Below are 16,097 nucleotides of genomic sequence, written 5' to 3'. Positions count from 1 at the left end.
TGCCCTAGTCTGAGTGGGCGGGAGTTCACTGCATAGATCAGCCTCTCATTGGGCGGAACGAGCCACCTGCTGAAGTCCCGCCCTACCACCTCTGGTTGTGTAACAGTTTTCAACACGTCCTTTACTAACTTTTGCAGTGTTTGATCTTGCGGGGATGTAGCCATTTTTCTGCCGTGGTTCGCATCCTGTAGGCCATATTTTTGTGGGCGTGTTACACCAAAACCTGTTTCCCACCGGCAATATTTTTGAAGGTGCACCGTTGCTGTGGCACCGCCCAGAACGATTGTGATTGGTTGAAAGAAATACAAGCAGCCGGGGCGTTTTTTTCTCCAATCTTAAAGTGAGAGTCGCCCCAGCCAGACCTTCTTTTCTTGAGAAAGGTCTGGTGAGCAAGACTACAGTTGCCCTACAGCTGCCAGTCAGTTAGCTTATATTAGCATAAAGACTGGAAACAGGGGCTAACAGCTAGCCTGGTTCTGTGGAAAAGGTACAAAACACATCTCAGTAATTAAAAACATTGTATCATTTGTTTAATTTGTACAAAAGCCAAAGTGCTGGTAGGTAGGCTACATTTTGTTACCTCTGGACAGAGTCAGGCTGTTTCCAATCTTTATGCTAACCTAAGCTAACCAGCTGCTGACTTGTGGCTACATATTTAGCATACAGAAATGAGAGTGGTATCAATTTTTTCATCTAACTCTTGGCAAGACAGCCAGTAAATGTATTTCCTAAAATATCCCAAAACTATTTCCTTAAAGGAAAAACATTTTCTTTAAATACGTCATTGAAAGTATTGGTGCTGCTGTGCCTTTTTTTCCACAGCAGTTAGCCTGTGGGTAACAATGGAAGATTTGTGCCTGTACTCACACTTACATAAATAATATAACCATTCAAATCCTTGACTTTACGTCTTCTAAGGTGAAAAAAATATGCCAATAAAGCAAATATCATTATTATTTCTGCTGTAAGATTTATTCAAATCGCTCTCTTCCCTGGGAACCAACTTATTTATTATACCGTGTGGGGCTACTAATGGTATTGCAAGCAGGAGGAATGAGTCATGCCTAATGGCTGAGAGTCCGTATGAAGAGATAAAAACCTAATGATTTTTCATGTGGTTGTTACAACAAATGGCTGTTTTATAAAAACTCAAAGCTCTCAATGAGAACAGCCGTAATCAGTCAAAGCCAGACTCTTCTTCTTCTTCTTCTTTTTTTTTTTATAAATCATTATTCCCTGATTATTGTAGCAGATAGTATCTACCCCTCCAGAGGAAGGCACTATGAATGGTTTGAATGTCCTTGGATTTTCATCAACTGGATTTGACTGATGGCTGGATAATAACGTGCCGATACATTCCCTACAACACAAGTCATCCTCCTGATTGAGAAGTTTGGGACAGCAGTGCAAAGCACATTTCCTTCTTTGTCTTCATATCATCATTAGCACACAGTCCATCCCGTCCTCCCTCTGTGTACAGCATATTGAAGGGAATCAGTAATGTGTCGTATTATCGTACCTGAAGTCACAGAGGCAGAAATCTCTGCTCGGCACAGGCCTGCAGATGCACACTGTCTTTTCATCTCCAGGGAGCACAGGAAAGAGTTTATTTGGTGTTACCTTTTTATTATCTTGAATTTCTCCTGCGCTGCCCGTCTATTGTCACAGAGCAGTGTGCTAAAGGTAGAGATAGCCTACCCAGTAGACGATGTTGAACAGCAAGAAGGAGGTGGGAAAAAAGACCCGTGAGTATGCGTCCAGTTCAAGTACATCTATGTGCACGCGTCCTTTTCTCCACGCACCTTCTTTACACTCCTCGAAGCAGCAGAAGAAGCTCTGGCAGTCTTTTCCGTCCAGACACTCGTAAACACAAGCGTCCTCAAAGTCCTGCCAGTACATGGAGTTGTTTAAAGCGATGACGGTGTGCGGAGGTCTCACATCCAGGACAGAATAGTTCTGAGAAGAAGAAGAGACATACAGTCAAACAGGAAGTCAAACTGAATCCTGAGTTCACGCTATGATCACTCATCACATTAGTAGATTTTCAGCTCCTGGTACAGACCAGCTCTTACACAGGGATGTTTAGGGGAACTTGGTTTGTTTTCCAAGTAACAATCATGTATGTTTTCAGTGAGCAGAGCTCGTCACTGAGTCATGGTGCTCTGTTGTGTGCTGGTGTTATGTGCGATACATGAATGACCCGATGTGTAATACTGTTATGTGTAGTATGTGTCTTTATCTTTTTTTTATGGTGTACGCTTTTCATTTCTTCTGGACTATTATTCTAAGGCAGGAATACTTTTGCAGTTTCTGAGTCCAAGACAGGTTTCCCTATAAGGACAAAAAATTGTGTCGTGTCGTGCCATGTCATATCGTATCATGTAAGTTATGTCTTTGTATTTATCTGTTTTCTTCTGTTTTGTTTCAAGGATTTTTAGCTTCATCAAATAATTGATTTTTACCTCAAACCAAAAAATAAAATAAAATAAAATAAAATAAAGGGGAACACCAGTGATATAGTGTTGTACTTCCATAAAAATAGGAGACGAAAAAAGAATGGTCAAAATCAATATAACAGAAGCTGAGATGTCCTGACTAATGTTCAATATCTTCCATTAACTTCTGCTGAAACGTCTGTGAAGCATTCATCTCCTGGCACACAGTAGACTTGAGTTCACCTTTGTTCAGCACTGTTGCACTGTATTTTTAAGTTTAAAAGTTATTCCAGAATGTTTCATCAGCTTCTTTTTATATAGTATTATACTACCACGATAGAAACAGCAGCCTCGACCTCACAGATTGTTCACAATTCAAGGTTGCTGCTGAGTGTGACAAAGTTGATCCAGCCTTGCAAAGTAAAGAGATATGATTCTTTGAGGGGAAAAAAAGAGACATTATTTTTTGAGATTTTTTCTTGTAAATTTGTGACTTTAATGTCGGAGTTTCTTCTCAGAATATTACCCCCTCCCCAGGCTCTGTATGTTATGTTTTTCTCTCCTTACCAACAATGGTACCAATACTGCATTGCACCAGTTTGTAGCACAAAAGAAGCTGTTTTTCGTTGTTGTTAATAAAATGCAAATTCTACAAGTCCAACTCAAGACGACATCATCACAGATACTTCTTCAGATTGGAAAGAGCTACTTTAGAGCAGTGGTTCCCAGCTGGTGCAGCCACAGGGTCCAGATTTCTCCTTGGTCATTTGTTTGAGGTCCCACAGTTTACAATACCTTCACCATCACACTTGTGTTTGGACATGTCATCAAGATGGTTTGCTTGAAACAACACTCTAAAATAAAAGCTCTGAGCTGGAAGTTCACTGTACTAAAAAATAATGGTTTGTCTTTGTTTTTTGTTTTTTTTACAAACTTGACACGTTCATGAATCACTTGTGATCCACTCAGAGTGGACCCATGACTCATTTTTGAACCATGATCCACAACTGGCAACTTCTGCTTTAGAGCTGCTTTTGAAGTTGGTGCTCCATGACCAGAGAAAACAAAGGAAAAGGACTGATGCATTTGCTTTAGTCTTGTGTGACCAGCCTCCCTTACTTCGGAATAGGAGTCTGGGGACATTCGTCTTTTGTTTTGTAACAGAAATGGGCGGGGATATCCAGACCATGTGACAGCTTTGCCATAGGTATGGCACGCTGTAAATCCTTAATTTCTCCAATCTTGCGCAGCTCTGCAATATGGCTGAATCAAATGAAATCATATCCATTTTAATCTCTTCTTGCGATGCACTGAACACTTCCTTTTCTGTTGTACTATGGACAACAATTCGGGGAACAGCAATTCCGGTGCAGGTGGGTGTAAGGCAAAGCTAATCAGCCGTTGGTCAAAGAAGTACAGAAGTACACGGATTTGGATCCAATCACATCACTGCTGCTGGGAGCCAGCGCTAGTTCTATTACAACTTTCCTATGGGAATGTCCACAGACGACAGAGTCAGCCAGTGAGCTGACGTCATCGGCGTCTGTGCAAGAGACTACATTTGCTTTTGCTCCAGAGGTGAAAACTTACACCTACCAGAATGCACCACACCAGACTAATAAATGCTCCCACTGTTGGGTGATGTAATACAAACTTGTCAGTTTGACACAGTGGCAGCCGGCTGGTAATAGATCATCTCATATTACAGTTAAAAAGCAACTTAAAACATGTTTCTGGAAACATATGAGGCAGGACATGGGCGACACAGTAACAGAATCTTGGTTAATATTTGACCTCTGTAGTTAGTTTTACTGTTTGACCTGTGTTTTTATAGCCACCATTTTTACTGTGTAGTAGACAGGATGGCGCCCACCACCTGTTCACAAACTCTTGCTATTACAGCTAAACAGGGCACTAAAATGTTTTACTGTTTGATAGGATTTTGGCCCGAGTTTGAGAGAGAGAGAGGCGCGTCTGTTGCTTGATGCGCTTCTATACTCTTTGTGTTCATGGTGGTGACATGGGTGGCAGGCAATACGGAAACGTAGTTCAGCCTGTAGTTTGAGTGACAGCCAGGGAGAGCCAGCGAAACTCCACCGGATGAAGGATTTTGCTTGATGAATGTTCTTTGCTTGTAATACAAATAACTCCAGTTGTCTTATTTAAGATGATTTCTTTAATCTACCATTTTACATAAAGCATTTAAGATAAACTCTGCAGGAACTGTCAGCTACTGATTGTAAACAGAAAGTGAATGCCAACCCCAGCTTTGTCCACTTGGGTTTTCGCCCCGCTAAATTTGCTTGTTTTTTTTGCGCTGTGTCTGTGATGTTTGTTGCTTCCTCTTGGATGCATGTTGCCTACAGTCTGGCATCTGGTCACTATGTTTTCATAAAGACCTCCATCGCAAACACAGCATAACAAGAAGAAAGTAAGAAAATACAATGGGGGAGCAGATAAATACACCATCACACACTTCTAGTGGGTCATAAGAAATGATTGAGAAGAATTGTTTGTAAAAGTCTATACATTGTTTTTGAAGAAAATCCTGCTCAGTATACCTTTAAAATCTGTGCAGTATTTACACATAAGATGCACGAAAACATATTTATAATGTAACCTTTATGCGCTGCAACTTCATAAATACTTGACAAACACTTGCTAACTTTCGTCCAAAGCTTTCTTGATGCATCATCAACAGATAAATCCTGCACTGGGTCAACGCAAATGGGACACCAACCCTGAAACACTTGTGATGCATATTAAGTATTTTGATGGATACAGAGGCATATTTTCATTTTTAAAACAATAGAAAATAAGCTCTTGTGGAGGAAAAAGATCACTGAAATCCCGCTTCAAGCCTCAGTGTCTCTGTCTAGCATTAGAGATTAGAGCTTTGGTTTTCTGCACAGAGCATGAGGTGACAGTCTGCACTCCTTCCCTTCAGTTGTTGAAGCTTGTTCAGACTGATGCAGTGTCCCTTAAAATAGTAACAGTCTTATCAGAAGAGCTTATAAAGGGCATCATCTCAACCCTGGAATTTTTTCTCACTTCCATCTTGCGATAACAAACCAAAGTGCCGTCAGAGAAAAGCTACTTTTATAACAAGTGACAGTAATCCTGTACATAAGGGCATCACCTCAATCTACATCTTATCATTTACATCACTTCAATATTAAGGAATATTACTGCAGGAATATTTAGTATATTTATAAATATACAAAAGCTGACTCAAGGTCAACTCACCGATCTTTTAGGTTCCATGCAGCTGGGTCTTCGAGCGCTGTATGAATAGTAATTTAATGTTGCATACTCCATCAGAGCAGCAAAGACAAACAGGAAGCAGACAGTGACGAAAAGGTCCATGGCAGTGACATACGACACTCTGGGTAGTGACGTCCTGGCCACGCTGCTGAGGGTAGTCATAGTCAGCACGGTGGTTATACCTGAAGGACAAAAGACAAGACAAACTCACCTTAGGCTCTGCTCACAGGTAATAATGAAGATCCACAAGGTTTGTACTGGATTAGTTCACTTGGATTATGACGCTGAACTGTATTTATTTCCTCATTTTACTACAGAAACACAAGCGAATGCAGGATTATGACAAAAACTGTGGACAAAGACCGTACAATATAAAATCACCTTTGCTGAAGCTTTGACAGATTCTTGCAGTGTATGCCTCCAGATACTTTGTGATCCCTTTAAACTCAGGGATGAGGCGAACACTTTGGTTTTATATTGTCTTGGAGAAGAGAGAGCAGACTGCATGAAACCAGTGAGTTTGAAGCTCAGGAGCAGAGACCTACTTTACTGTTGCTGGGAGGTTTTATGCTGATAAAAGTTTTTTGGACAACTCTTTCATACACACATTTTGTCATGTTGTGCATTTGTTGAGCTCAAACCTGTCTAATATTTTGAGATGAGGCCAATAAAAAATGTGTAGGATCCCATCACAGTGAAGGGAAATTTGTCAACTGTCCAAAACAAGACACAGTTAAAGTGTATTTGAATGGTGGCATATCGAACAGCAGGGATCTAGTGTGTGGTGTGCCTCAGGGCAGTTGCCTTGGACCATTGCTGTTCGCTGTATTTATTAATGATCTTGCTTGGGCTACTAAAAGTGCAAAAATGTTTTTTTTTTTTATGCTGATGATTCAACCTTGTATTATGCTGCCCCTTCATGCAAGGAACTTAATGATGTCCTTAATATGGAACTGCAAGTAGTGCACAATTGGGTTCTTTGCAGCTGCATGGCACAAGACAGAAAGGACTTGGCCCGGGTGGTAAGAACAGCCCAGAGGACTGTGGGAAGTCCTCTCCCAGACCTGGACTCAGTGGACGCTGGCTGCCTCCAGAGGAAGGCCAGCAGCATTGCCACAGATCCCACCCACCCGGGTCACAGACTGTTCTCTCCCCTGCCCTCAGGATGGAGGTACAGGGCCCTCAAAGCAAGGACAAATAGACTGAGGAACAGCTTTTTCCCTAGGGCTGTGGCCTCCATCAACCCCCCTGCACTCACACTGTGAACTGCACCGTTGCACTTTACCTCACCTTGCTGCTGTTTTTACACTGCCTGCTGCCTCTTTTATCAAAGTTTTTATACTGCTGCTATATCTCTCACGCACTTTATTGTTTTTATACCTTACTGACTACTGACGTCTTTTTATATTTATATTTATATACTGTCTGTCCTTTTATTGTGTTGTTATCTTGCCGAGGGTACTACACGTAATTTCGTTGTGCAATGCACAATGACAATAAAGTCTTCTATTCTTTGTAATAAGTTAGTTCTTAATATTCCCAAAACAAAAAGCATTTTATTAGGTTCAAAACATCTTGTAGCCCAAAGCTGGATTCAAAGTTATATAATAAGGGGAGAGTGTCAAACTTCTTGGTGTAGTGTTGGACTCCAGGCTTTCCTTTAGTCATCATATTAATCAAATCATCTTAAAGATGGGAAGAGCTGTTGGCATCTCCAGGAAATATGCTTTTTTTGTTGCTCGCCCCCTCTTGTGTCAGATAGTGCAAAGTTTAGTATTATGTCACCTTGACTATGGTTCTGTGGTCCGGGCATCTGCCACTAAAGGTGAGCTCAGAAAGCTGCAGATTGCCCAAAATAAGGCTGCACGGTTGGTGTTGGGTTGCTCATCCAGATCAAGCATTAACCGCATGCATGATTCCCTCTCATGGCTGACTGTAGAAAACCGATTAGCAGTAAACACAGCTGTATTATTTAAGTCAGTCTTGATCGGTAGAACACCTGATTTTATATTTTCGAAATACTGTGCACGATCATAGTAATAGAGGGCCCAGCAATGGTCACTTTGTACTACCTCGCCCAAGAACAAATGCTTTATCACAATCTTTTATTTATAGAGCAATAACTCTCTGGAATAATCTGCCTCATCATCTCTGTTGTACAGAAAGTAAACAGGTATTTAAACGTGCAATATGTAATTTTCTGCCTTTAGGGGCCTCAAACCAAAACAATAACAGAAGACGGAGTTGGATGACATCACGAAGTAGCGTGGGATCATGGGAGTTGTGGTCATATAACAGATACAGATCTGACGTTCCTCACTCCGTGAAACCGAAACCAACCGTGGCAGTTTTTTTGGCAGAGTGAGCTTCATTCATTCATTCATTCATTCATTCATTCATTCATCTTCTAACCGCTTCATCCTCATGAGGGTCGCGGGGGGGCTGGAGCCTATCCCAGCTGACATTGGGTGAGAGGCAGGGTTCACCCTGGACAGGTCGCCAGACTATCACAGGGCTGACACATAGAGACACACAACCATTCACACTCACATTCACACCTACGGACAATTTAGAGTCACCAATTAACCTAGTCCCCAATCTGCATGTCTTTGGACTGTGGGAGGAAGCCGGAGTGCCCGGAGAGAACCCACGCTGACACGGGGAGAACATGCAAACTCCACACAGAAGGGCTCCCACGCCCGGGATTGAACCGGCAACCCTCTTGCTGTGAGGCGAGAGTGCTAACCACCACACCACCGTGCCGCCCAGAGTGAGCTTCAGCAGCAGAGAAATGCTTGCAATACACTGCTGAAAATGATTAATATTTCTATAACATTAGTCAGATGTTTGCTTACCTGTCTAGTAGAACACATGCGAGGTCGGCGTCGAATTGTAGTCCTAGATTTTCACGAAGCTCTCTCCATCTCGGAAAGGCCACACCAATATTTATCCTTGATTTAGCTCTCTTCTTATCCCAAATTCTTCTGGGATCGCTTGGTTGACCCGTGCGTTTCCGTTTTACTGGCTTATTTACCGGGACAGCTTCGGTGTCAGAAGCTGCAGCAACCGTCAATGCATAGCCTAGCAACAGTAACGTTCATTCTCTGACGTCTCATCCGGTCTGCTCCTTCTTCTTCTCCTTCATTTAATGTCTATTGTAACTGGAGTTACGTCGCCATTGACATGCGACCTAATGACATGGTCCGTAACTGTTATTAATATTTCATATTTATCTGGGTTTGAAAAATTGTTGGAAACATTTCTGATATTCAAAGTACACAACTAAACAAAATATATAATATTGGTTTAGTCGTTTTTAGACATTTTTATGTGGAAAAACTACATATTATACCTTTAAAAAGAAACTTAAATCTCATTTAAGATTGTGAATGTTGACTTGGCTGTATTTAGAGTGTTCAGTGTTTTCAGAGAAAATGAATTGTTAGATTTATGAAAATGATTAAATGTTGTATGTTTTAATTAAGTTTTATCATTAGGTATATTATAATTGTATTTAAATGTAAAATGAATGTGGTCTTTTGTTGATGATATGATTGATTTTTTTTTTTTTTTTTTTTTGTGGACCCCAGGAAGACTAGTTGGTTACTGCAGTACCAGCTAATGGGGATCCTTAATATCTATTCTCCTTGCTCTATCAGCGAGAGCTTTAAGAACAGTTAAATTTGAAAACTTTTCTCTATCCTCAAGGACATGTCAAACGGACATTTCACCCACAAACAAATTTATGTATCCATCTACTCATGGACAAGAGGCTCATGCTTGTGCGGGGTCATACATTTGGCAGGTGTAGTCTGGTAGAAAGAAAATAGTTCCTACATGAAACAGCTCACAACAAGGTCTGTGGATTATCTTGAATAACCAGGTGATAATTTCTGGGAAGAGACATTACTGTTGAATTTTTCTAGTATATGTTTTCTGGCGCTTTAAGCACCACAAGCTGAGCAACATCTAGTTCCATTATACTGTAGAGAAGGCAGACATGTCTATGACTGATATCTCCAACACTCTGCAACTCACACCAAGGGAGAGGGATGTCTGGGGTGCCTTGCTTGGCCTGCTGACCCTGTGATCCTGTATGAAAATGGATGGATAGATAGTCATTCTCTTTTTGCTCTGTTTTTGGTCTCCACCAATCCTTGAGAAGAATATCTGGCTCTGTAGCTACCAAATGCTTCAATATGTTCACCAGGTATAATGGCTGACTTCATCTGTTGCTGTTTGAGGCTTAGCTTCTCACGTACAGTGAGTTTTTAGAGTTGTTGTTTTTATTTAAATTTATGTAACAAAACCTATGACACAATATGTTCGTCAGTGACCTTATTTTCCACCAAAGTCATTAAACTCTAACTGTGACTATATCAACATGCAATATTGATGATGAAAGGAGACGCGAGTTTAATGCAGTTTAAAATATTCAGACTTTACTAAAATCTCTCTTTATTTTTGTTGACAAAAAAGAAGAGACAAAATATTATAGATTTTTTTTTTCCAGTGCAGCAGTTACATTTCTTGTGCTGCAGGCACCGTATCACGACTGCACAGGCTACGCAGACGAAAATGAGCAGTCAGGAGGACTCGAAGGAACTCACTTAAATTAATAACAACAACAGGGCTTCGGAGAAAGAAATGAGGGGACAAAAATGTTGGTTTTGGTTACACTAAATTGACTGAAATGTTCAATATAACCTGATGACTAGAAAAGGACAAATTATTGAATATTGAATAAAACTAAAATAATTAATGATTTATGTGAATAAAAACACAAAGAAGGAAATGTGAAACAAGACTGAGGCTATGTTTTTTTTTTTTAAAAAAAAAGCAGACTACAGAATGCAGACTTCTTTCACATAACATTTGCTCCATTGATAATAAAAAATACTGATTGATGCAGATTTAAGATTTCCTGGATTTACTGCATGCAAAAGCACCCAGCAGTTGCCCCTCTTTAAGTTACTTTCTTCATATTAAGAGTGACACTATCTTGTTCAGTGTCAGTTAGCAGCTAAGTTAGAAGCTAACACTTCATTTTGACTAACAGCAGATGTCACTCAGATTGACAGACGCGAGAGAAACCTCCGTTCCTCCAGCATCTCTGTATGATTTCATGCTCTCCTCTCTCCCATCTCCTCCTCCACGAGCATTATAGAGATGCCTATAAGAAAAAAAAAAAAAACATCTGCGACTGTTTCACCAAGGTTTCTATGGTAACAAGCTGGCCCCATCTATTTCAGGCGGACACCTCACAATTTTCCTTTAGCCTCTGCTTGCCACAGTGATTACACTTACCTGCCTTCTGCTGATGCTGTGGCACAGATTCAAGAGTTTTTGTTCTAAATGATACAATGAACAGCAGGTTTAAAGAGAGGCATTTATCTCTGCTGGCAGCTTAATGTGGAGGAGACTGTGAGGCTGTGTATGTGATGCATCAAACATAAATGGTTCAACGTATGTGATGGCTTTCCTAAAAAATTAGGCATGTCAGGTGTGTGATAACTTCCTGCTAAGCTGAGTTATTAAGGTTCAAACCTGAGCTGAAAGGTTTTGCCCTTGGCTGATTCATCCCAATCCTTCTCTACACCTAAAGGGTTTTATCTTTACTGCCACACTGGCTCGGCTTGCCCCTGTACTGTACATCAGCCCACATCTAAGATCCAGTCATTATCTTCATTCTCTGTCTTGATTTCCATGTAATTAATGCAGATGTAAAGATGTAAAGATGGCAGATTAATAGCACTTATTTATTTTCTACCATTGTCTCTCTCATCAGTTTTGAGACCTTCTTGAAGAGGCGGTTACAAATGAACTCTGGTGCGGTTCGTTTGTGGTGAGAAGGTGGATGTGAACCAACTGCAGTCACATGACACATTGTTTGGGTTAAACATGAGCATGTTACAGTCCTGGAGGATTATTAATGTGCACCTCCTCCTGTACTGCCTTAATATGCACATTCAGCACATCCAATGCATCAAAACATTGTTTTCTAGTTGGAGCCGCGCCTCGTTTTCAAACTGTATGGTTTGACTAAAATGAACAATGACAGCAATATAGTCCACGATGAGCAGCGCTAAAATCAACCTGCGTAGTTGTCCCTCCATTGTGACATTAGAAAGTGTCACATTTATCTTGCAAGTGTACTCTTCTTCAACGTTTGCTTTACTTCCTGGATTTTTCCCACATGGAAATTCTGACCAATCAAGAGCAGCTTTCTCGCACAAGGCATTTGATCTGGTCTGCTTGTAAATGCTGCCGTGAGAACACGAACAAACTCCAAGCAATTATACAACTTTGTGACAAAATTAGTCCCTGATTCAGACCTTAGTAACTGCAAATAACTTACATTGATAAGTGGGGATAGCTACTGATAGCGACTTAGGAAAACAAAAGCACTTCCTGTTTCGATTGCGCAATAGTTGACACACTTCCTTTGTGCTGTAAATGGAGCCTTCATTTTCCTAGGTGATCGTACCCAGTGGCAGACGGAGTTGTATAGTGAAAGCAAGGCTTAAAAGGTACCAATTGCCAGAAAAAAATTTGGCACTGTATTTTTCTGCAAGCCATAGATATGTTATACTTGCACAGTGTGTTTCAGCAACACTGTGGTCAACATGTGGTTATGTTTGGCACAAAAACCACTTGGTTATGGTTAGCAAAAGATCATGTTTTGGCTTAAAATACCCGGTTCTGGGGACACAATCCCCGCTGGAAACACAGCAAAGACTCAGGCCTAGTTCACACGAGCATGGGTATTTTTAAAACCGAACTTTTTTGGCCTCCAGTTTTTAAAAAATCTGCGTCTATACGAGCGGTGTAATAAAAATACCTCCGTCCACATGACACTGCAAATTCCACTATCAAGCAATGTAATACACATTCCAAAGCAGTAGGTGGCGATATAACTCCTAACTCTAAGGCCATTGTAGCCAATCAGAAGGCAGTAAAACGTCATTACCAGAAAAACAACAACGTTAGTTGTATGATACAGCCACAAAGTGCTGATATGCTGCTAAATAGCAGCAGTATTTTGTTTAGGTCCATCCTCAAATCGTCTCTCGCACACACTGGATCAGGTAATAAGAGCTGTTTTCTGTTTACATTGCACACTGTGATACATACAATGGAGACAAGACAAAATAACTGTGGTTATCCTGTCCACACACGACTGTTGACACCAGACTTTTCCAAAAAGTTCACCCTGGACTCCGGTTACAAATAACTCCAGTTACAGGGGCCCAAAACTGCGGTTACGTGTGGATGAAAGGCCAAACTGTGAGCAACGAGTCACGGTTTTATAAATACCCGCGTTGGTGTGGACAGACTGTCAGCTCATATACTACTGGAGGTTTAGGTTATGGTGGATGGCACAACACCTAAGCCCAAGCCCTGCTGAATTGCAAACCACTGCAGACCACTGTTCAAGACCAATAAACAACTAAATCAATTGTCATTTATTGACATAAGTTTTGAAATGTTGATATGATGCATATAAAATGTGCAAATGTACTGTATTGGTGGTTTGCAGGAACATACAATGCCAGCGTTTCCTTCTGGTGAGTGGGCTGATTAAGTCTACATGCCGATAGTGTCATTATTCTATATTCAACTTGTCAATTTCCACTCCGCTGAGTGAAAATCACACATTTATACAAATTGTTCAGGAAAAAAAATCTAGAAACATTTGCAAACACAGCTCAGTACTTTGCACTTATTGTTTAATAGAGGCACTTACAGACCGATATCTTTGTAATGTTAGTCCAAGTTTGAAATTACTGTATTTTTTTATCCCTTAAGAAAAGGCCTAGACCAACACTACCTCACTCAAAAATATGAAATATGGATAAAATGTAAACACAAAAAAAAATGGATGAAATCAATTACCTTCACCAAAGTGTTCCACAGCACTGCATAACGACAAATAGCGAGCATGCACAAAAGAGAAAAAGGCATAACAAAACAGAAAAAGCAGATGGAGTGACTCAAGTTAAGTGACAAACAAATATCCATGCAGCATAGATATAAAGTAAAGACGGAGCACATTCAAAGCAAAACATGATTAAAATGTGCAAACAGAAACCTTAAAAGGAGGACCTTGAGTTGATGTCTGAATCACTACTTCTACTTCTACTTTAATGGCTCAACTTTAAAACAATGTTCCAGACATAAACCCACAGTGTCTCCTGGTACGGACAGACTTACTGAACTGCAGTGAGACCACAGTACCTAAAGCCGTTCTGGCTGGCGTGGCGTCTTTTTTGATCCAGAAGGACACCCAGGAGAGGACCACGGTGAGGATGCAGGGGATGTAGGTCTGGATGGTGAAGTAGCCCATTCTTCTACTCAGGTCGAAATACACGGTCATCAATACATAGTCACCTGTGTGTGAAAACAACCTGATGAGAAGCTTTACACACACACATACACCTCCAGTCACTGTGGGCACTGGTACAGAAACTGCACTGATCAGGAGTTAAATAACCCAAATAAATTCAGATTACAGCTGATCATCTTTCATTCAAGATTCATATTCAACATTTGACACAGAAATTAAAAATCAAACGTGGCTCCTTGTATAAACTCAAAGGATGTTTGTCATCTTCCAACCGTGAAACTATTGTGCAATCAACCTTCACGTCTGTGCTCGACTATGGAGATAACCTGTGCTGTCATGCTGCCTCATCAACACTCCAGCTGTTAAACCCTGTGTATCACAGAGCATTACGCTTTATTACATATGACACAATTCATTCTCATCATTGTTGTCTGTATCACACAGTTGGATGGACCTCCTCAAGTCAAGACGAAGAAGCGAGCTCATGTGATTAATTTATAAAGCTCTAATGGTGAAGCTTCCAGGCTACCTTAACATCTGTTTCCTTATTTAAATCTAGAAACTATTTAAAGGAGCACTTCAACCTCCAAACGTCCGCTTCTGTATTAGTAACTCTGTCCATGTAACATTGAATACATAAAGAAAAGTTTGTTTTTCTCACATGCCTCCACAGTGAACAAGGAATCCAAAAACAGAGACAATTCTTGGTGAATTGAAGTCATTGGGGTCCAAGATTAACAACAGCTAAACTATACTTAAACATCTGTTTACAAATTCTCACACAACTCGTGCTCGAGAACTCGAAGTCTTATTTATCCAGTTCTTCACAAACACATGCATTTTCACTGAAACCTTACTATTTAAAACTAAACTTAGAGTGAAACTTATCTATGCTCTCTTCAAGCCAGACTCCATTGACAAAAACAGTAATTTTACCTCGCTGAACACAGGAGCTGCTGGTCAACCACTGCCTCGATTAGGGCTGGGCGATATGACCAAAATCTCATATCCCGATATAGGTCATTTCATATCCCGATAGTGATACCTATCCCGATATAGCACATTTTAATGAACAAAAAGTTGCGAGAAAGCTGGTGAATCAGATCAATAAAGTGTTATTTTCTGATTGTTTCGCAGTTGTTATGTTACAGAGCACAAACACGCCCACACCCCCACTCAACACTGAGGCTGTACTCCAAATGACGAAAAATGTTGCCGTAACAACTGTAATTTGCGTCACAACGATATAAACGATAGAGCAAAATATGAAACAATAGACATTTTTCTCTCGTCACACAATATATATAGTAATATTGCACAGCCCTAGCCTCGATCAGTTAGTTTGCTATTTAAAGAGAGCATACAGTAGAAGAATGTTTTCATTTTTGGATACGTCGTTTTCACCCCAAATTCAACATAACACGGGGTGAGTAACTGATATACAAACAGTAATTTGGAGGGGGCATGATGCATTCCCTCATGTACACACTAACACTGGCATTTTTCAGGCACTGTGAAGCTTTAAAATTGAAAGAACTGCAAACTACTATTCATATGTTTTCCTAGCTAAATTCATACATATCCCATGTAATGATGTGCCAGTAATTTATGCGTGACCCATGTAATTTGGAAGGCTGTGATCACGTGACCCAAGCGCTGACAAGAGTAAAGTATAAAGCAGGAAGCTGTCGCATAAGGAGGGGTGGTGGATACGTCACCAAACATAAGACTTTCTCCAGGAGACCAGTGTTCAGAGCCGGATTTTGAGTGTCATTTTAAGGTACGTCGTCACCATTTTTACCCCCTAAACCTAACCACAGTAACTTAACTTGCCTAAATCTAACCTCCATAACTTTACCTTAAGAATGTAATGTCATTCGTGAGGCGCTAGTTTGTACGATAACTTACAAACCATTGTGTGTGCATTTTTGTAGGATGTTATGCAAACTAGAGTCTTACCTTCCCCCTGGAGATTTTAAAGCTTTATAAGCTGATGTTTTTTGTGATTCTTGTTATAGTTTTTAATTCCTTGTTTATTGTGTACAAATACT

At 40.5% G+C, this 16,097-nt stretch overlaps 1 protein-coding gene across 2 annotated transcripts in view; it reads right to left on the bottom strand.

The window, feature by feature from the left end:
• Window positions 1-1,677: 1,677 nt before the first annotated feature.
• Window positions 1,678-16,097, bottom strand: part of LOC125895696 (gamma-aminobutyric acid receptor subunit gamma-3) — a 111,311-nt gene continuing 96,891 nt past the window's right edge. Inside the window, exons 7-10 of one of the 2 annotated variants that reach the window (XM_049587757.1) lie at window positions 13,938-14,090; window positions 5,682-5,881; window positions 4,163-4,168; window positions 1,678-1,956 (exon numbers count right to left, since the gene is read on the bottom strand). In XM_049587757.1, the coding sequence (XP_049443714.1) occupies window positions 1,678-1,956; window positions 4,163-4,168; window positions 5,682-5,881; window positions 13,938-14,090 (638 nt within the window). The remainder of the gene's footprint in view (window positions 1,957-4,162; window positions 4,169-5,681; window positions 5,882-13,937; window positions 14,091-16,097) is intronic. The other variant, XM_049587756.1, reaches the window with a different exon arrangement.

Source organism: Epinephelus fuscoguttatus, linkage group LG10, assembly GCF_011397635.1.
Source record: "Epinephelus fuscoguttatus linkage group LG10, E.fuscoguttatus.final_Chr_v1".
Taxonomy (NCBI): domain Eukaryota; kingdom Metazoa; phylum Chordata; class Actinopteri; order Perciformes; family Serranidae; genus Epinephelus; species Epinephelus fuscoguttatus.
This window is presented reverse-complemented; position numbering and strand designations above follow the sequence as displayed.